Here is a 22052-nt window from a genome sequence, read left to right as displayed (position 1 = left end):
CTCTGAGCCTGTATTCTGTGTGAGCATGTGGAGATTTTTTGTTTTGTTTTGTCTGGTTCTGTGAGACCACTATTAAGAAAACACAAATTTACTTTGACTAGTTCTGCCCCAGATTCCATGTACAGTATCTTACCCTGGATGAAGATCTGATTTAGGTCTGTTTATGAGTAAAACTTACTCTGAAAATCTGTATCATCATTTAATGATAGTAAAGAAATGCAGTTATGTAGATTTTCCACTTCTTCGGGGCCAGATGCACTAAAATTAAAACATCACTGAAGTTCATGACAAGATTAGCCAGTGTACTTTTCATTGTAGTGATCTTTGGATTGAACTCTGAGACTCTGTTATTTTCTGTACAACACAGAAATAGATAAAGGTAAAAAGAGGTGGCTTTCATTTCTGTTGCCTTCCCTACAGCAGATGCATTTCTGTTTGCATTACTTATATTGTTACTGTACTTATATTTAGCTCTTAAATATTAATATAGAACAAAGAGTTAACACTTGTTCCCATTCATATTGATGGGAGTTTTCTTTGGTAATAGAAAGATTTTTGGTTCAGTTAGGCCCAGTGTCTAGACAATCATATATAGACAATCATATGACAGGGTACATCTGCAGATTCAAATAGTGAAGTCACACCTCCTAATGCATAGGGGATTTTTTTGTTTTTTCTCCTTGTAATTAACGTATAGCAACAGAAAGAAACTTATTCATTTAAAGAGTTTTTTGTATATTTAATCAATGTTTTCCTTTTTTCATCAAGGGTGGACCTGGAGCAGCAGGTGCTAAGGGTGAAAGTGGTGAGCCAGGTCCCCAGGTACAATAATACTGCCTGTTATGTCTCAGCCTGTTTATCTTTAGGAAAATGCACTCATACCACATAGAAGAAATCAATCAATGATATACTTTCCACATGCAATTGAAGAAAAACAACTTTTACAATACTATCCTAATTAAATGCAATAGCTTGACTGTTCATTTTGAAATATGAAAGTAACAATCCTTATATAACAAAGAGCAATTTTCACATGTAGTGTCATCACTTGAAAACCTGTTTTAACACTGTCATTTCAGTCTCTTCTCTGTTAAATAGTCATATCTCAGTCTGCAATTGTATGACCTTGGGCTCTGATCTTATCAGATCTTAGAAGGTGAGAGAGGCTGAATTTAGTTGGTTATTAAACAGGATATTTTCAAGAAAGATGTTACATAGCGAGAATAAGTCTTTAGGAATCAGTGCCCACTTTTCTTCTCAGCTTACTATTACATCAGCTCCTGTGCAGTGATGTTAAAAAGCACTGGAACACACTGAAATCTTTCAGCTTAAATCTAAGAGTAATAGGGGGTTCTTAAAGAAATCATGGTAGGAGTCTCTGAAACAATGATTTTGCCAGATCTCAAGTGGATTTGCTGCATTCTTAAGTGCCTGTCTTAAAACTCCACATTTATATTTGCAGAAGAAAAAGAAAGCAATTAAACAAAAAGGCACTCTGAACAGCTGGTCCTTCTTCCAGTTTGCTTACTTACATTTTTAAGTATTTTTTCTCTTCCTATTCAGTATTTTTGGATGACTAGTCCTTACCATTGCTATTTTCACCTGAAGAAGATGCATTTGGATGGGCAATGAGAAAGCTTACACAGAAACATGCCCACACAGTTGTCAATGAAAGTTAACATATGTTTGAAAAGTAGAATTAGGTTTTCAGTCTGTGGTAATTTTGCGTCCCTCTAGTTAAAACTGTGCTATGTAAAGCTAAGACAGCATGTGAGCTGTTTACCAGCATAACTCATGTCTGTGTATGAGTTAGGGATCTGAAATAAGCCCTATTTAGTTTTCATGAAATAATTACTATGTGACTAAAATAATTTTGGCATGAGAAGAAGAGGCTTTTCAAACCAGGACTGGTATCTTCAAAGCCATGAAAGGAATGTAAAAAGCTTTTATGTTAAAAGGCCCAATTATGCTGTGTATAGTGCCATCTCATGAAAACTAGTGTTAAAATTGGTAGTGCTAAGGCCAGTTTGGATACCCATATTCTATTAAAATTAATGGTAATTTGGAAACCAGAATCCATCTCCTCGAAAAAAAATGCAGCTTTGTGTATAAAAAAATCTTATCTTGATCTTGAGGTGAGATGTTTAACTAGCTTTTTGCTGACATGAATGTGATTCTAAGAATTACACTCTTTAAATTCAGGGTCCTCGTGGTGTTCAAGGTGCCCCTGGTCCAAGTGGAAAAGCTGGCAAAAGGGTAGGTAGTGTATGGATCAACCTTGCTCTGGGTAAATAGTTTCTATGTAAATATATTTGAATATTAACTGATTCCACTGCTTTTTCAAATGTTTGCCCCTTTGGGTTTTTGCAGGGACGTCCTGGAGCTGATGGTGCTAGAGGAATGCCAGGAGAACCTGGTGCAAAGGTAAATAATAATGAGAGCTGAGGCTTTATTTCAGTCTTGGAACGGGCTAGACAGTTTTTATGTAGGTACCACAGTTTCTTCCAGGCTAACCCAAAATTCTTCTCTCAAGAGAAAATACTGAGGTTTCAGATAGCTGGTCAGATGCAAGAGCTGAGAATGAATCATCCATTTAAAATATGGTAATTAATGGTAATGGCTAGTAGTCTGACCTTGAAGTAACTTGATTCTTGGGACTTGATTCCTATCCTTCTGAATCAGTTTCTAGTTACAGAGTATCAGTAATAGTAAAGTCAGTTTTGCAACTGTAAAGTGCAGCTAGAATTGAGCTTTCCATTTCAATGTAGACTTCTTTTTATAAATAGCATAATTAAAGCACAGTGAAAAAGTTAGTGTGGCATCTTCTCTTGCTTTAGTGCATAGAAGAAGACCTTGTGAGTTTGATCTGTGTGCTCCCCTCCATGTGTTTCGTTCAGTAACAAAAGTGTACATATAACCAAAGGTAGAAATTAACTTTTAGAGGGAAGGCACAATTTATTCAGCGTAATAGAGAATGTAGTAGTCATTCACTAAAGCTGTGATTTCTTCTTTCCTAGGGTGACAGAGGATTTGATGGTCTTCCTGGTCTCCCTGGTGACAAAGGTAACAGGGTAAGAAAAATATGTATATTTATACAACAACAAATTGATACTGTCACAAAAATAATGCACTGTTCATTAAGAATAGCACTACGGACTATTGAGTAAGTTAAAAAAGAATGTCAACTTTTCACACTACAGAATAATATGTATATTGTCAGGTAATGTATTCCTCATGAAACAATTTAGTAATATCAGTCAATAGACAGTGATTCATATATATATCTCTCAATGACTTAAATATATTTTCAGAATTCAGATCATATCTTCAGCTAGGTTTTGCTCTAATTTTTCTTACTTAAGGAATTTGCCTGTTGGATTTAAAGTGATTGTTAAAGGAAACAATAATAGGAAAAGGAAATTAGCATGAAGTTTCTGTATCAGAAGCATGACAAATTTTAGCCTGCTGGGAAGCTTGCTCAAAAAATGCATTTGAATATTTGAATTGCAAAGTGAATTGTTTAGTGTGGCTTATTCCAACAACTGAAGTTTAAAGAAAGATCAGAGTCGGGTCAGATAAGTTAGGAAAACTTGAAGTAATATTTAAAATAGTTAATGTAATTTCTCCTTGTGTCATACCAGTCTATAGGATGAGACTGCATCTTTCCCTACAAAGTGTAGAAATAATCACATCAGGGGATTTCTGCTTTAAATTATACCTGTAATGTAGATGTTAGTAACAACATACTCTACTGAATGTACCTCCCTGACTGTTGTCCTGGTAAGTGCAGCACACCGTAAAAGAAACAGTGAGTGGGAATGTCTGCAGAACCATTCCCATATGTGCTAAAGCTTGATGACCAAAGAATGATTATAGCTCTCACCCTTCAATAGGTTAGCACAGTTGCTGCACTTCCCAGAAAATCTCAGCTGCATTGGCTACTGGCCCATAATGTAGTTCTTTGTAACAGCATCTAAAGAATACTCTTTTGAGTTCTGTGTGCAGTGGGAAAAGAACTAGTGTCATACAGAAATGTGTTCATCCTCTTTCACCATCCCCTTTAACTTAAAGAATGTAAAGCAATCAGCGCATCACATAATTGAAATCCAGCTTGATCAGCAGGTGACCAGCAGAGGGGGATAGACATTAAGCTCTTGCCACTACTTCAGTCTGAAGGCTTATCAGAAATTGGTTCAGTCAGGGAATTTGTCTGTTTTCCAACCTGGAATACTAGAATTGTCTGTCTGTGAGACCTTCCAAGTCATAAAAAAATTAATTTTTTTTGCAAATATTCTATTTGTTTCATAATTCCTAAACAAACAAAAAAAAATAGAAGAATAAATTTGCGTTGAAATTTGCAAAATAGTAATGAAAATAATGACTTCTTTTCATCATTTCTTTCATCCCACTATTTAAAAATCACTGCATTCTCATGTTTGTATGGAAATGTTCTGTAAAAGTACAAACTATTATTTTTCTGAAAGCAGCTTTTTTCAAAGCTAGAACAGATAGCTGTAGCTCTTCAGCTTCATATATACTGACAGCATATAATGCAAATATTCAGTTGTCTTTGGCTTTCAATAAAGAGCACAGAAGGAAAGACACGAGAAACACTTTTTCTGTTGTAGTTATGTTTCAGCTGTAAGAGAATTGGTGTTGAAAATCCATAACTTTAGAGCAGAAATTTTAGGTCTACTTTTAGTATTAATCATATTTGAACTATGAGTTGCAATTTGGATGTCTCTCTGAGGTTATTCCTCTATCAAACACAAGTTGTCAGACAGGAGTTACTGGATGAGATTCTCTGACTTCCAGTGCAGGGGAGATCAGACTGCATGGTGTAATATTCCTTTTAGCCTCAATATCTATGACTTTGAACTTTTCTTATTTAGATTTACTAGATGCATAACCTTCTCCAGTATAAAACCAAGACACGATAGACTAGAACAGAAGGTCTAAGGAAAAAAATTCAATCTTTAACAGAACATTTGAAGGAAAGAACTGGGGAATTGAAGAACTGAGAAGGCTGATAATGAAGGGAAGTTTTGTTCTTACTGAATGACAATACCAGGACGCTGAATGCAAGCTCCTAATCTAACTCTAAGTGTCATGTGATTGCAAGACAAGAAAGGTAGCCCTTGAAGGGATGAACTGTTTCAATATTTGAAAGCTTAGGTCAGTCTTCACCTGGATATTAATTGGAAGCCAGAGCACAGATCATGTGTCTCATGTGGCAACTTTCAAGAGTGTCATTTAGCATGTAGAAAAACACATGCTTTACCAGAAAATCACACTGAGTAGTTCCAAAACTTAGCAAAATATAGAAACTGCTGTATTAATTCACCTTATGGGTATGAAAGTGCAAATCATAGAATTTCATTTTCTCTCCCATGCTGACTCCAACTTATAGAGGACAGAAAGGCAGTAGAATAAAATCCTGACATCCCTAATATTAGATAGCTCTGGGGTAAGACAGCAAGTTACATAAAATTCCCTAGGAAAGTTTGAAAGGGTGAAGAATGGAGCCGCTAAAGAGTGACTCCATATACCTCTGCTAGGATCCACAGCAATGGTCAGGCTCCTTGGAGACACTGATAAAATTAAGGAAAACAGCATGAATACTTGGTTGTTGTCCAATGCCAGAAGGAAGTCACAGTCTAAAAATCCACTGCCCAAAAGAGGTCAGTCAGTGGTGTTTCAGCTATGTAGCACACTAGTTCTCTTTACAAATGGGGAAAGAAAAATAAATCTTTAAAGTATAGTCCAGAATCTACTGAGGCTCTGCATATATAGACTTGAAAAGCCCCAACCTCTGAGGGGAAGTGGAAGTCTGGCTGCCTTCCAAAGCCTCAGACAAATCAGTCCCAAGGCTCTCAATGACTGGTGCCAGGGAGCGTGGTTCTGAAAGGTGGTTAGTGAACTTCACTATGTATATTCCAGGGCCCAGCAATTGGTTTATTAACTTCTGACCCATGTACACATGCCTTATTTTACTGGCAGTAATACATTGCGTAGGGGGAGGGGGAAGGTGCCAGTGAGACAAAGGAAAATGTGGGTAACACTGCCTTTTGTAGCAGTATTTTGTGTATGTTCTGGGGCCAAGAGTAGTTGCAGAGTGAAATTTTACAAACACAAATAGTTCATTGTTTCAATCTTGTTCATTTGGTTTTATACTAATGTAATAAAAGACTTTACTGAGTACTATAACCTACGGATTTGTGTTATTGTGTCGAGACATGTTTTGACACATCAGACTTCAGCTAACACATTTGGTTTCATTTCATTTCCCATCCATTGTTGTTTCCAACAACAGATGTATTACTTTAATGACTTTACTTATTCTACAGGGAGACCGTGGCCCACAGGGACCTCCTGGCTTACCTGGTGAAGATGGATCAAGAGTAAGTTGCTATTTACACAGTAAAATCTAGAGTGAATCCTCATGTAATGGGAATGTGGTTGTGATACATGTTCTTTTTTTCTAAAACTTCTATTCCCTTTGAACAAAAACAGGGAGAAGATGGGGAAGTTGGACCAAGAGGTCTCCCAGGTGAAGCTGTAAGCAGTGCTTTCTTATTCTTCTGTTTCTGTTACAAACAAAAGTCACTCTCAGATATTTTTTCTTTCTGTGGAACTGTTCTGAATTCCAGGTATAAAAATTACTGCGTGTGTGTATATAGAGAGAATACTGATTCTGGCTGAAAAGCAAACAAATGAACAGTTTTGTTAGGGGTGAAACACTACTTACAGGATTAGAATTAAGTCAGGGATATATCCAGCCAAGTATACAGAAGTTTCAGAATCACAAAGGCTATTTCTTATCCTATTGTGTAAAATCAGTCACTGAAGTCTTTGATACATGACAATATAACCAAGCCCTTGTTGCTTTGAAAATGTTTTCCAAACATCTACTTATTAGAAGATAAGGCCCGGCTTCTTCCCTTTCTTCACACTGCTGTGCTTCATTGTGTATTTTTACAATTGTTTCACATACAGAATTTCCACCACTGTCAGTTGCAATTCTGCAGGTGCTGTCACTGCAGAGCAGAGTTCTGCATTGCAGGCAAGAAAGCATGCCTCAAAAAGGGGAATTTTACCCTAAATACTGCTGCCTACTCACAAAGTAGGAAGAAGGTGCTACAGAGTCAGTGTTAGTGAGTTGTGACTATATCATACATGAGGAGACTGGAGACTCAGTTCTGCCTACTTTAGCAACATGACACGAGTGATGACACAAATGATGAAAACTAATATTCATTTACATAGTATAAAGCCAAAAGATTATGTTATAGACCAAATCTTGCTCACCTTAATTAGGAGAATAGTCCTGGGTCCTTTGTGAAATTTTTTAGGGGTAGGAAGAACAAATCTGATTTTGGTTTACAGAATACCTTGCATTTATTATAATAAAATTATTAGTAATTTTTAATTATTTAGTGGGTCTTTACTACAGATAAAAACACTGTTATACACTTAAAATAGTAGTATAGAGTATGACAGACCATCATGTTTTCTAAAGGCATGAATACAAACATGTATGCTACTATTCAGGTCAGACCTTCAGGCCAAGACACAGCTGAAACTTTAGTGGAAGATGCTGTGCCACTGTTCTGCACCAGGAAATATAAATAGTTATTTCCTACTTTTCTCTGAAATGACCATACAGCAGCTAAATAAAAGCTTGCCCTGCCACTGACATCCTGTTCAGACATATGGTGGCCTTCAGGAGAATCTGTTATCAGTGTATTCCTTCCTTCCTTCCTTCCTTCCTTCCTTCCTTCCTTCCTTCCTTCCTTCCTTCCTTCCTTCCTTCCTTCCTTCCTTCCTTCCTTCCTTCCTTCCTTCCTTCCTTCCTTCCTTCCTTCCTTCCTTCCTTCCTTCCTTCCTTCCTTCCCGTCTGTCTGTCTGTCTGTCTCCTTCAACTCCCATGCTGCCTTCCCCATATCCTTCCTACTCCTTATGACATTCCTTGCTCTGTCCTGCTCCTGGGCCTCTCTGTTCAGAAAAAATCATGCAGTTGTTAATAAGTGTTTGTTCTCTTACAGGGTCCACGGGGATTACTGGGCCCCAGAGGTACACCTGGTCCGCCTGGACAACCAGTACGTATGAACTGTTTTGTATTCACAATGTCCAGAAGAAAAATGGAAGTCCACTGAAAGTTGCTTATGTTTATGTTGTTTGTTGTAGGGCATTGCAGGTGTTGATGGACCTTCAGGCCCAAAAGGAAACATGGTGAGTAAATAAGCTGGGAATTAAAAAGGGAGTGGATTATAAGAATCCTTTCCACATTCTCTTGTCCCTGCCACTATGCCATCCCTTCCATTTAATTAAACTTTTCTGTCAAAATACTCAGTTTCATGATGATTTCACACAGAAAAGAGAAGCCTCCTATTACTTAGTCTTCAGCCAAAAGGCCTAACCATGCTTTCTCTCTCAAGCTCCTTTAGCACCATGGACTCCAGTGCTAAGGTCCTATGTGTGGGCTGTTATTCTCTATTAAAGAGAGATAAATTCTCTATTAAAGAAAAGGCCATGATATTCATTAGCATGAAAAAATATCATACTGGATAGAAAGCTGGTGGTAGACTTTAAAGAGGGAGGAACAAAGTTGAGTTTGTATTCCTTTTAGTCCTGACAATGAAGATCTGTAATGCAGAAATGCAAACCTAATGCCCTGGTATTTTTTTCCATGGTAGGGTCCTCAAGGGGAACCAGGACCTCCTGGTCAGCAAGGAATTCCAGGCCCACAAGTAAGTGTAAAATAACTCTCAAGAAATACGATGTAATGTGCAGCAAATGTTTAATAAATGAAAATTACTAAAAGGTTAGTTTTTCATGTGCAAAACTGATAAAGCTTCAAGGATTTTGTAAATAATGCTGCAAATGTGCTGAGGGCAGTGGGAGCAGAGTTTTCAAGTAAGCTTTCAGAGGGATTTTTCATTCAGGAGAAAAATGACTCATTCAGTGTTCCTGGAATGCAGCAGGAATGGCCACACCTGGAGGAGGGTTCTGAATAGGATCTTGTTACAGACCTACTGCCAGAATAGTGGCTTGTGCAAAAGGCTCACACAAAACTCCTGATCTAACTCGTAAGGGGGAAAAAAAGCCACTTATATTTGCCAGTGTGTTTAAACAGATTAATGAGGGACCTTTAGTAGGGTGAATGTATGTATATTGTTCTCCCTGGTTTCTCACACTGGTTTCTTTTTAATAGGGGCTTCCTGGTCCGCAAGGTCCTATTGGACCTCCTGGTGAAAAAGTAAGTTACAGCATTATTCTGGTATTTCACAGTCAGTTCTGTGCAACAACCTTGCTTATGTGCTTAAGGGCTTTGCTGTGTTTTACAGAATAGTAACCTAAGATCTAAAAATTAACAGATCTTCCTGAAATCATCAAGTAAATTGAATAACCAATGGAGGCCTGGCTTTCCTTTCATATATACTTTTTCACAAGCATAGTTTCCTCCCTTTATTCTGGATTAATTTTCTCTTCTTAGCTTCAGAATCACATCTACAATACTAAACAGTGTATACTTGTATGTTAGTTAATTTCACTGCAAGCTGTGAAAATTATTTTTATTAATCTCTTTTTTTCTATCAAAGTTTTACCTACTCAAGTCTTATTCTCTTCTCTTTTTTCAAGGATTATATTTTGACATAACTGCAGTGTAATTGGCATACTGCAGTGTCACTTGTTTTTTTCCGATCTGTTTGTACATGTTCTGGTGGTGTGAAACTGTCATCTGTTAATTTTAAAAATGTCACTTGAATTTTATGCTAATTTTACTTTTCTCCTCTTCTTGCTGAATTCCTGGTCTATTGATTCTTCTTTGATTTTGCTCCTCTTCCCTATTTAGTATATACTTTAAGAGAAATTGAAGGAAATTTTAGGAAATAATATACATGCTTTTTACCTGCCTGTGTGCCTAAGAAGTATTATTCTAGCAAAATGGGCTAGATCCACAATATACACATTCAAGACACTTTCACAAAGACGTACCATGCCTTTCAGCTATAAGCGCTGGAGTTCTGTAACCTGTACTCTGCCTCTTGATCTTGTTGGTATCTTTCATATGGTTAATCCTTTTATTCCTGAAATTCTAAATAATAATTTTGTACACTGGAGAATTCTTCCCCATCTTGTGTTGGGTACGTGCACGTTCACAGAGTAATTCCTGAAGCCTGTTCTCAGTCAAGCATCTTACTGAAAAATATGGGTGATTTGTATTGATTAAAGATTGTAAGAACTGGCCTTGCGCTAATATATTGTATGATAGTATTTTTCTGAGTTTAGTTTTGTTATATTTTTGGTTTATCCCCGATAACCATATCAAGGGATTTAGGTATTTAATTTATATCCTTAGCTCGTAGAGTCAAATGTATTGGATATGGGTGGGGTTTTTTTTCCTTTTTCTTTCCTTTTTTTTTTTCAATTATTATTATTATTTTTCTTATACTCTACACCTGCGATGGGTTCACCAGTTGTTTTAAATACTAAAACGATTTAAGATAGTTTGCTGCTTTAGGGCATACCGCATACCAGTCCTCAACAACGATGATCCTCTGTCATCCTAGCAAATGATAGAATGTTCACTATTGTTCTTAAGATGTGTCTCTGTTACTGCCTTTAGGGACCTCAAGGCAAACCTGGCCTTCCTGGCCTTCCTGGTTCTGATGGGCCTCCTGTAAGTAACCAAATATTTCATCCCTTGAATGTTTAAGTACTTTTACCAAGTAATAAATATTTCTGGATACCTGTGTTGCAAAAAGAAAGAGATTAAAAGCACTGGTAGTCCTAGTTGTCAACAACATAAGATCCATCTAACACCCCTGTATCATCTGAGCTGTTAAAACTAAGAGAATTACATTTTTGAAGCAGCTGCTAAAAACGTCTGTGGGCCTTTAAAATGTGTTCCCAGATGATGAAATGCATCTGAAACATCTGCAGGGATGTGTAAATAACCTAACTGACACACAAAGGGCCAGATACTGTTTCACTGTAGTCCTACTATGTCAGTATGGCAAAGCAAATCATCTGTAAAAATGCTCACCACTTGTTCTCTGAGGAAACATAGAATAGAGTAGATCTTTCTCTGCTTCCTGACCTAAGGTGCATATTACATGTTTGGGCTGCTTCTTTCATTGTCTACTCTGGGACGGACCTGAGCCAAAGTTTAGAATCTTGTGATCACTAAGGAATTCATCTTAGCTCTGAGGATGCATTCACTTACATGAGCACAGTGTAACCACCTGAGTAGCATTGCTTGCAGTTTAGACATTAAACTTAAATGGAATCATTGTTCATAATGACATGCATATACACTAGTTTTCTTGCATCAAAATCATCATCTTTTTATACCACCAAGAGCCATTAGACAGTCAGAATGACTTCTCAGACCATGTCTCTCCTCCCCATGCCATTTTCCCTTACATTTTTTCTTTTAGGTTAAATCTGCATGTCTTAAACCTGACTCTCAGCAGGACTTTTGCTAGGATAAGAACAACAGAACTGTCTGCAGGGGTTTCACTACATAGATGCTTATATTACAAATACAGAACTGTACCCAGAGCTCTCACACCTCTCTTTTACCCACCAAAGTACTATGTTCATGGAGAATGTTTGTTATATATGCAATGACAGTCCAGCTGGAAGTCTGTATCTTGAATCATTGTGTAAACATTTGAACTTTCCCCCTTATCCTTTTCTGCATGCTGGGAAAAATATTAATTTTCAAACATAAGCATTATTTTAAACTCTGCATATTGTTAAACCTTAAAAGCAAGGGGGAAGTGCTGTAAGACATAATCAGGTGTGTACCTGGTATACATCCCTACTGTGGTGGGTTGACTGCAGCCAGCAGCTAAGCACCCACCCAGTCACATGCTTACTCCTCCCACAGCAGAATGGGGGAGAATCAGAAGATCAAAAGCAAGAAATCTCATGGGTTGAGGTAACAACAGCTTAATAAGTAGAACAAAGCTACGCACACAAGCAAAGCAAAATAAGGAATTCATTTACTACTTCCAATCTGCAGACAGATGGCTAGCCACTTGCTGGAAATTTGGGCTTCAGCACACATAAGGATTACTTGGAAAAACAAACACAATAACCATGAACGTCCCTTCCTTCCTTCTCCTTTCTTTGAGCTTTTATTGCTGAGTAAGACATCATATGACATGGAATATCCCTCTGGTCAATTTGGGACATCTACCCCGGCTGTGTTGCCTCCCAGCTTCTTGCCCACCCCTAGCCTACTCACTGAGGGGTTAGAGTGGAACAAAGAGAAAACCTCCACGCTGTACAAGCACTGCTCAGCAACAGCCAAAACACTGGTGTGTTATCAACACAGTTTTAGTCACAAATCCAAAGCACAGCACCATATGGGCTGCTGTGAAGAAAATTAGCTCCATCCCAGCCAGACCCCATACACCTACCCAAAATTATCTCCCTCGTGCACAAATAGTTTTGTTCAGAGAAAGGGCAGGAGAGGCAGGTTAAACTAAATCCATTCTAATTGACATGACCTATTTACAACCATAGAATTACACTAGTGATTGAAGGCAATGAGCAGTACCTTCTGATTGCAATGTGCTTTGTAACTGGTCCCGTGATATCTGTGTTAAGATCAAGTGGAATCTCAAGAGCATTTTTTCAGGAGATCAGGAAAATTCTTGCTAGCTATTTTGTTTTACTTCTCTGTGAGGAAATGTTCTATTTTGAAAGTGAGTCATTGTTAAAAGCGGTATATTATACTCGAATTAATGGAAATCTAAAGGCTTACAAATGTGCTGTTTAATAGCAGCATTTTTAAAGACATTTAATGTTATAGAGGCCTCTGATACTGGATGGAGATTTAAAATTTTGTGCACAAGAAAGCATATTCTGTGAGATTAGGATTAAACAACAGACATACATACATTTTAAAAAACAACATATATTCAGTGTTAGTAAGACAAACCCTTTAAAGGAAAATTAATAATCACTGGTAAGCAAGTATCAAATACTTTTTATTTTAATCATTCTTTTAATAAAGAACATATTTTAGACTGTTTTCCAAGGCCATAAAATTGAATATAAGCACCAGAGGTTTGTCATAAGAGATTAACAGCCACACCAAAGTATATCATGTTTGTCACACTGAAAACATTTTGGGATGTCAGTGACTCCAAAACATGAATGGTTTTAGTTACTGGCTACATGTTATGTGGGAACACATGCTTGGCAAAACTAGACATTTACTATGTTCCTCTAATAAAACTGATGAACATAAGTAGAAAAAGGATTCCTGACTGATTCTCATAAAGAGTAATATTCTATTAACCTTTGGTTTCATTAAAGTGCCTTTAAATTTTGCATCATTTTAGTGTACATTTTTTCAGAAAGAAAAAAAATTGATTGTTAAATGTTTTGAGCACTGCAGTATTAACATCAGTGATGTAGAATAAAGACTAAGACATAAACATATTTTGTTTTAAAAGCAAGTCACAGTTTGAAACAAAGACATAGAACGTTAAAACTAAATCATCCATCTCTTGGCTTCTGCAATTCAGTAATCTTTTACATAATTTTAGGAATGTCTTCATGCTGTAGCATTAATCACCCTGCTTGTTTCAAAATCAAATTTGAGAGTGTCTTGCATTAAAAACCTCTTACTGCTGAAACGTTAACTAAACAGAAGGAGTGATCAGGATATTCCTGAAAACATTAACATAACTATTGTCCAGGTTTTCTTTTGTTACATAAACTAAATTGGTATTGAGAGGAAAATCTTTCCTCAAAATTTTGTGTGTGTGTGTTCTAATACAGAAGAAGGGTGGTTAACGACCTGAAATTCAAGTGTTTAAATAACTGTGTTTTTATAATAAAATGTCACTACTGAAAAAACGAGTATTTTCCAATTCAGAAACATTTCTCTTAAATCAGGGTCATCCTGGCAAAGAGGGTCAGTCTGGAGATAAAGGTGCATTGGTGAGTTTTAAAAAATTTCCATTTATTTACATAGCTTTCAAGAAAACCTTTAGCAGTTTTTCAGCTTTATGACATATTTTTTTGCTCCAAGAACCAAGGAAGATAATAGAAAACCCATGACACATTCAAAGCATCTGTGTGCAGACAAACATATTTATTATATTCTAAATATTATAGAGATTTGAAATAATATAGAGATAACTCTTTTAAAGTAAAACCGATTGTGGAGTTGACTGACAATCAATTAAAAGTTGCATACATTTCATATAAATAACTTGCAAATAGTTTGAGTTTACAGTTCTATTGTAGAGTACCCTCTAGGATTCTTCCCAACTTTGATTTTTGAAGATTTACAAATGCATGCATATACATTGTATTTTTTTAGGTCACTTTCAAGTCAGTGGCAGTGAAAAGTAATTTCTTTATTTCTTGGGGCTCTTTAAAGCATTCTGCTTGCTCAGTATTGACCCTTATTTATCCAGAATAACACCCTTTATTGCACCTGAAATAAGTTTCAGTTGCAGTACTGATTTCAGTGGCAATACCAAAAGGCTGTATTCTGGATAAATAGGATGAATGAATCAATAGTACATTGCAGAAGGTACATATTACCAATGTATTACAGTTTGTCCAAAATGTTATTTGTTAGAGGCTTGTAGATTTTGTCCTGATTTCTTAAGAAAATAAAACTTATGCAGAGCATTTATGTTTTGAAATTACAGGTGTGTGACCATCTGTCAGTTGTTCCTTATGTCTTTTGAATTTACTGATCAGTTTCAGCCAAATTTGATAGAGAATTTTATTTCTCAGAGATGTTAGTCTAAAGGTTTTGTGAAAAGACACAATTGGAAAGGGGAGAAAGACCTTATCAGTGGCCCCCTTGGGGAAAGATTTTGTTATCTGTCCATCTCGGACATTGAAGAATCAACAAAGCAGCTCAGCCTCAGACACAGATATGTATATTTCCAGGCTTCTTTGCTTCCACTGTTTACAGAACAGTTTCTTTAGACACTGCCATTGGATTGCATAGTATTGAAGTTAAGCATCATTAAAATGCCCAGCAAACCGTAAATAACAGCATCCAGACACCAGTCAGTATTTATATCACCATGAGCCTTTTAGCTTTCAGATTTGGAATCTCTTTTTTTTAAAGACCACGATTTTTATTATTATCATTATTTTGATATCTACTTTTGACTTTTGTCATCATCATAATTAACATATAAATTTTCCCCAGTAAGACACCACTGGTTTCTAATAGGCATCTTTTTGTTTGTTTTTGTTTGTTTGTTTGTTACATTTTCCAGTTATCATTGTTTCAGATAATTTGTATTGTGGATAGACGTTTCCCAAATATACAAGTAGAACCAAGTTCATAATTCTATTAATAGTTTTATAGTGACATTGAAGGGTGCTTTGTGATGCCATGACTTTTCTTAGTGGCAGGCAGCCCAGTGTTATTTTGATGTCTCACACACGAGTGCTGTATTATAGTGAAGGAACAAGGATTAGACTCAGAAGAAAACTGCTTGCTAACCAAGTGCTGTACAAACAAAGGTTCTTTACTCCAATATGTTTTAGGGGCCTCCAGGTCCTCAGGGTCCAATTGGCTATCCAGGTCCTCGTGGTGTAAAGGTAAGATTTAATTATTAGATTCCTCCCCCACCCCTTTTTGAATATATGCATGTGGGTCATTCTTTATATTCTTTCTTTAGGGAGCTGATGGTGTCCGTGGTCTCAAGGGATCCAAAGGTGAAAAGGTATTTAATTTCTTTCCCTTTTTCTGTGTTCCTTATTTCACTGCAACGCCTTTTGTGTCCTTCACAGCAGTGTGCTCAGGAACACAGCAGTGGGTTTATTTTTGCCTTACCCTAAGGACATACCAAGCCCAAAACAGTGACCTCCATGGTTATTTACATTGGTGCAAAGTGAATATAAAACCTTCAGTTATTAGAATATTTTTGGACCTTCTTCACACTCATTTAAGAAACTTCTCTCTAAGGGTGCTCTTAAGTAGAGAATTAGACATCCCCTCTCTTGTTAATAGATTCTATAGTGGATACCGAGAAGCTTGTGCATCAGAGAGATTTGTGGTGACAATAGTGCCATCTTACCTGTTTAGATAGAGCTGTAGGCTAGATTTTGTATTTTTTTATGTACAACTTCCAATGGCTTTCTAGGTTCCAGGTATTTTTGTCCCAGGTGTTTGGGGGACTTTTGCCAAAGTGATGGACAACTCCAGTCAGATGCATATATACGAATATGAAGAAAGCTTTTATGTCCCCCTGATACCATTAATTCTGTATGTAGAGCTCTTACTAGAGCAAACACCAACTACTGCGATCTCTATTGAGTTCTGATGGTCTGCGGTGACTGCAACTACAGACAGTATTGGTTTAAATTCCCACTTTCCTCAGCACTTGGAATGAGAGACAGATAACAAACACCATCGGTCATACCTCCTGACCACACAGGCAAATTCAGCCTTGTGGCTCTGGTGGCTACTGTGTGTATATTTATAGCTATGTCTAAAGCAGAAGACTCAGTCTTGCCAAAAAAGCCTTGATTTCAGCACTAGAGATCTATCTTTCAGGCTCAGATGCCAAGAGCTGCTGTACATTCTTCAGCTTTCCTAAACCACAGTTTGTCTAGTCTGCATACTCATTTTAGAGTTGATCATTAAATCTAAGCTGAGAAAGAGTGTATTTAATACCTGTGGAGACTGGACAGTTAAAAAACCCAGCTTTTTCTTGTGCCTTATTGAGTGATTAATATCCAGCTAGGACAAAATACAGGACTCACATATAAATAAACTTAATATATGTGTGTCTATATATGTGTGTATCAATGAATACTGATTAGCATAATCTCTACAATATTTCTGTGGTCCTAAAAACTGACCTCATAGTTACAGTAAGGCACTGATCTCTACTAAATACCTCAAAAGGTCACACAGAGATATTTCTTAGATTGTTCTCACAGTGCTTTAAAGGTCTGTTACACAGGCCTTTTTTGCTGAAATTACTCAGATGCCATTACATGGGGGAAAGCACTGTAAGAGACAGAAATAAATAAACTGATCATTCAGGAGAGCCTCTGTAGATCTGGAATGGTCCCAGGGATATCAGAAGAGGTCCATCTCTGTACTGACCATTAAATGTGACTAGAACTCTTTAGCTATTTTATTTTTTGTTAACAGCAGAAGAGGAAATAGAGCATTCAGCTCTCTCCTCCTACATGGAATAAAATCAGCCTTTTTTAGATCTCAATAGCTGGAACCTCACTGTGAAAGCTGGAGGAGAGTTTCAGTTCATTTGGCAGCCATTTGGTCACTAGTTGGCACATGGTCAGTCCTTGGTGATATGTTGCAAAGTGTTCTCATATAATTATTACTGTCCATGTCCATAACTGAGCAACTTTTGCAATTAAAGCTTTTTTCATGTATTTGCACTCTACTTTTTTCATCTTTCTCTAAATTTTAAGAAGGACCACATTGAAATTTTAATGTATGCAATATAAGATGACCATATAAAGCTTAGTTTCACCATCTAGAAGGAATGGGAAATCTGCTTTTAGAATGTTTTTTAGGGTATTATTTTCAATGAATCACGATGGGTTACCTCATCTTTTTTTACATGAACACATACTATCAAGAAAATATATTTGCTTGGGTTTTTTTTTTATCTTAATGTCTCCTCACCTATTTTGAGCTGTTCATCACTAGAAAATCTATTTCTATCACCCTTTCTAGGGTTATTTGTTTCATGCAGTATGACTACTTCTGAACAGAGTCAAAATGGCTTTAGCCTTGCAGTTTGTCTCGGTTGCTGATCTGGGAGAAGATAAAGCTTTTGCGGGCCCAGGAGTTCAGATTGCAAACTTCTTTTTCAAAGTGAGGATGAAATAGAAAGCCTTTCTTTTTATTTCAGTAACATGGAGCACAGTATCACTCTTTCCTGGCTTTATGGACAGTCCAAATATTACTCAGTTTCTAAGTCAGTAATATTACTTCAGCATATAAAAAACCAGCATCATAGTAAAACATTTTACTATGTGCTTATTCATCACAAAGACCTTCACTCTCAGGATATAAATAAGCATTAGATAAAAATGCAGTCAATAATCTTTGTTGTCTGAATATTGGAACAGTAGTTATATGATGAGTTAGTCTAAGAAAGAGGGAACCAGAAACTGATCAGTTGTGCTAGAGCGAGTCATGAACTCCACTGAACAACTGGAGATTTCTGTTTGTATCTGAACTCATACAGGTGTAAATGAAACTTGTCTGAGTCCTGTCTGCTTGTACTTCACCATGGAGACTTATTAAAATGCTTGGAGTAAATTTTCTACCAGAATTTTCTAGGCAGTAAATAATTAGTTCTCACTAGGAATAACAGTAATGTGCATCTGTTTTGCCACGGTGTATGGATTTAGTCTTAATGTCCATTGGTTTTTCTACTTTCTTTCAATTGCATCAGCCAATGAGAGTAGGCAGGGCTGAGTACTGCCAGACATCAAACTACTATATAGAGATGACTACTTTTTCTTTTAGATTATGAACATTTGTATATATCTTTTTTTTTATTGTTAAGATGTCACAACCAGCCAATGTTTTGATTCCTTTCATGATACTATTAAGACACTAGTTTAAAAGAAAAATTAATTAAAGGGAAATTCTTCTATCACAAAGAATAACACTGAATAATTTGCCACCAATTTTTTAGTTAATTGAATGGATGACCTTATTAAAAAGAGTGATAATCAAAAAAAGCTTAGGAGTTCAGAAAGGACTTTGCAAGATAATTCGTAGTAAAACAGTAGAATTCTATTTTCTCTAAACAGATTTTAAACAGCTTTAAACAGCTGTTATTAGGAACTTTCAAAGTAAAAAGTCATTTTGTGTAGTGCACTGATATACTTTCTCTAAAATATCAACAACCATGTTAGATTTTCTGGTGTCTGAAGTTCTCACTTTATCTATGCAAATTATTTTAATCTGTAGTGAATGTATTTTCTTATTCTGTCTGCAGAAAAAAAAAAAAATCCTCTCTATTATTAAAAGTAGTTGCATGCATTTCTGCCTTTTTTAGGGTGAAGACGGTTTTCCAGGATTTAAAGGTGACATGGGCCTTAAAGGTGACCGGGTAAGTATTTGTTCACAGCCCATATGTTCTTAAAAAGTTTAAATATTATTTTGAAAGGATCACTGAAGCAAACCAATAAATTTAAACCAAAAATAAAATAAAACCTAGTAGCTTAAATTATTTCTATTCCCTGTGCATATACAGATTTGAGCCAGAGATTAGGTTCTTGTGAATCAACAATGGCACAGTTCTAAAGAGAAGGAGAATGTCAGTCTTAGATATCCTTTTCACAAAGCTTCTTCCTAGGGAATCTCCTTTTCCAGATTCCAAGATCTCCAGTATCTGCCTGAGGAAAATTAATCCATCCAGGATAAAGATATTTTGATTCCAACCTAGCATCTTGCAGATCTCTGCCAAAATGTTGTTTATTTAGCCCAATGGGCACTTACTTCCTTTAATAGTAAGTGTTGTGGGGGTTCTAAAAAAACTCACAAGAGGCTTCTGGCCTGTATCTGTTGTCTGTATGAATAAATAACTGTGAAGATGGTATCCACATAAGTACCTAGAAACAAACGTTTTTCTTTCTATGGACTGTCAGAGTGCCTTCACAAGAATTTAGGGAAGGAAAAATAAGAATACGCAGTTTGCAAATGCAGCTCTCTTCAGGCAAGGCAACTGGGCTCTTACACTTGTGAAAGTAATATTCAGCACGTAATTTATATGTATTTGCATTTATAGAATGAACATAAACAGTGTCCTAATCTAGCTGAAGATGTCCCTGCGTGTTGCAGGGGTCTTAGACTAGATGACCTTTAAAGGTCCCTTAAACCCAAACCATTCTATGGTTCTATTATTCTAATCTCTATTTACGTTTACTGAAAACATTTTCAAGTAATTATAGGTAGTCTCTCTAATATATGCACAAAGGCAATTGTTCATATTTATAAGGTGGTGTATTTTAGGGAGAAATTGGCCAGCCAGGTCCACGAGGAGAAGACGGTCCAGAAGGTCCAAAAGGTCGAGCAGGTCCATCTGGGGACCCAGGTGCTGCTGGTCCAGCTGGGGAAAAGGTCAGTAGCCAGATACCAACACAAACATGTCACTGCCTGTGATGATCTTCATCATTTAGTGATGATCTTCATCACTAAAAAAACAAGCCTCCAGATCTGCAAAATCTTTAGCTACCTAACAGTAGTTTTTATGAGACACCACTACTATAGCAGACCACTGGAGTTCACATTTGAACAAGTACTGGGAATCTTTATTTTGTAAGTATACAAAAGGGCATTATAGTACTTTATCAGCATGTGAGGCAGCTAAATTCTTACCCCAAATTACATACAGAGCATGCCAACAAAGGAAAATGCATTGCAAAGAAAACAGTTGGGCACAAAGGAAGATAAAGGTGCTGCTGGAGAGTGAATTAATTTTCACAGACATATTATGACAAATTCTGATGTGAAGATTGTTTTAAACAGAAAACCTATCCTGAATAAAAATCCAAAATAGGGTTGGCAAAAGCAAAAGGGGCTGTTAAAATAGAGGACTGAAAAAAAGGATAGTGACATGAAATACAGGAGAGCACAAGCACAAAGTACAAATCTCTGTAGAATCCTGACCTCAGTGATACAGAGGAGGAAAGGAGCCTGAGGAATGCGTGTGTGGGTACCATATTTCACTGGGTGATGGCATCAGAAAAGAAAGATGATTTCAGCAGTGGCATTTTGGATAACTGGGAAAGAATGATAAAATAAAACAGAAATGATGGTTTAGAAATGTATATACTATATTTCACTAAAGTGAGAAGATGCAGATGAAAATATTTCCCTTTAATTTTTTTGGTTAACTGTGGCTTTAATGATAGTTCTGTCTTGAAAAGAATAAGACAGGAAGTGCATTTTACATTTCTTTCTCAGTCTCGCTGTCTTTGAAATAAGAACAGTTAGTATTTTCCAGAAACATCCCATCTGACATCATGATTAATTATTCTGTCTTTTTATCTATATACAGTCTTCAAAAGTATACACTGAAATCTTGGTATGTGGTACTACTAAAAATGTAAAAAGGTTCACAGCTAAGAGTTTTGCCAGGAAGAAAAAAATGTATTCAGCAAATTTGGGAACAAACTCTTTTCATCAAAAGTTGCTACTTTTTGCAAGTATGTCATTAGTAGAACTTCAGAAAGGTGTTAGGGTTATAATTTGAGCATAATGTTGTTCATAAACTCTTAGAAAAGTATATATCCAAAAACTCAGTTCACTCATTGCAAATAAGATTTATCCTCAGGTTTACTTAACTATTGGGAATTATGTATGAATTAATGTTCTCCACAATTTTGCAAGATATCTCACCAGCTATTAGGTCATTGAATTGATTCATTAGGTCATGAATCAAAGAAAATATAAAAAAAGAAACTCAGAACTATTTTCCTACATGAATGCAAGCTGAGTTCACACCAGAAAGCCAGCGTAGTCAGTTTTAACTAGATCAGCAAAACAATCCGGTATAATAAGGGTCATATTATCTTCACCCACAATATATTTGTAGTCTCCAGAGAACTGTATGTTTCATGGCAGTGGTTGTTTTTAGTATTGCTGACCTGACAAAAATGTAAGAATATTAGGAATCTTACAAAAATTTGTATTGTTGTCATGGTATCTGCAGAATAATTAATTGACTGAGGACATCTACAAAACAGTCCATCTTTCTCAAGTCTTTATAATCTAAATAAAAAAAAAAAAAAAAGTAAAGCAAACCAAGACAAAATAAACTTTGTTTTATAGTTGTTAGTTTTTAAATAAGAATTTCAGTTATTTTTAATTCTTCTTATTCAAATTACTCAGTATGAATATAGATTCATGTTTTCAAGCATTTCTTCTTCACTATATATGGGACTCTCACAGTCTCACAAGTCCAGAATCTGAATCCCTAAATATCAGAACATATTTGAAAAAATTATTGGTGTTGATAATACTGTTAGCTGGGCTTGGAATTTTAGAC

At 36.3% G+C, this 22052-nt stretch overlaps 1 protein-coding gene across 4 annotated transcripts in view; it reads left to right on the top strand.

Annotated features, from left to right (window-relative positions):
• COL11A1 (collagen type XI alpha 1 chain) overlaps positions 1-22052 on the top strand; it is a 164409-nt gene that overhangs the window by 70617 nt on the left and 71740 nt on the right. For all 4 annotated transcript variants that reach the window (XM_074832648.1, XM_074832647.1, XM_074832646.1 and 1 more), the window contains 16 exons: positions 769-822; positions 2203-2256; positions 2371-2424; positions 3018-3071; positions 6348-6401; positions 6514-6558; positions 8046-8099; positions 8188-8232; positions 8697-8750; positions 9215-9259; positions 10631-10684; positions 13924-13968; positions 15550-15603; positions 15684-15728; positions 19059-19112; positions 20015-20122. In XM_074832648.1, coding sequence (XP_074688749.1) covers positions 769-822; positions 2203-2256; positions 2371-2424; positions 3018-3071; positions 6348-6401; positions 6514-6558; positions 8046-8099; positions 8188-8232; positions 8697-8750; positions 9215-9259; positions 10631-10684; positions 13924-13968; positions 15550-15603; positions 15684-15728; positions 19059-19112; positions 20015-20122 — 873 coding nt within the window. The remainder of the gene's footprint in view (positions 1-768; positions 823-2202; positions 2257-2370; positions 2425-3017; positions 3072-6347; positions 6402-6513; positions 6559-8045; positions 8100-8187; positions 8233-8696; positions 8751-9214; positions 9260-10630; positions 10685-13923; positions 13969-15549; positions 15604-15683; positions 15729-19058; positions 19113-20014; positions 20123-22052) is intronic.

The sequence above is a fragment of the Strix aluco genome, chromosome 8, assembly GCF_031877795.1.
Source record: "Strix aluco isolate bStrAlu1 chromosome 8, bStrAlu1.hap1, whole genome shotgun sequence".
NCBI classification, from domain to species: domain Eukaryota; kingdom Metazoa; phylum Chordata; class Aves; order Strigiformes; family Strigidae; genus Strix; species Strix aluco.
This window is presented reverse-complemented; position numbering and strand designations above follow the sequence as displayed.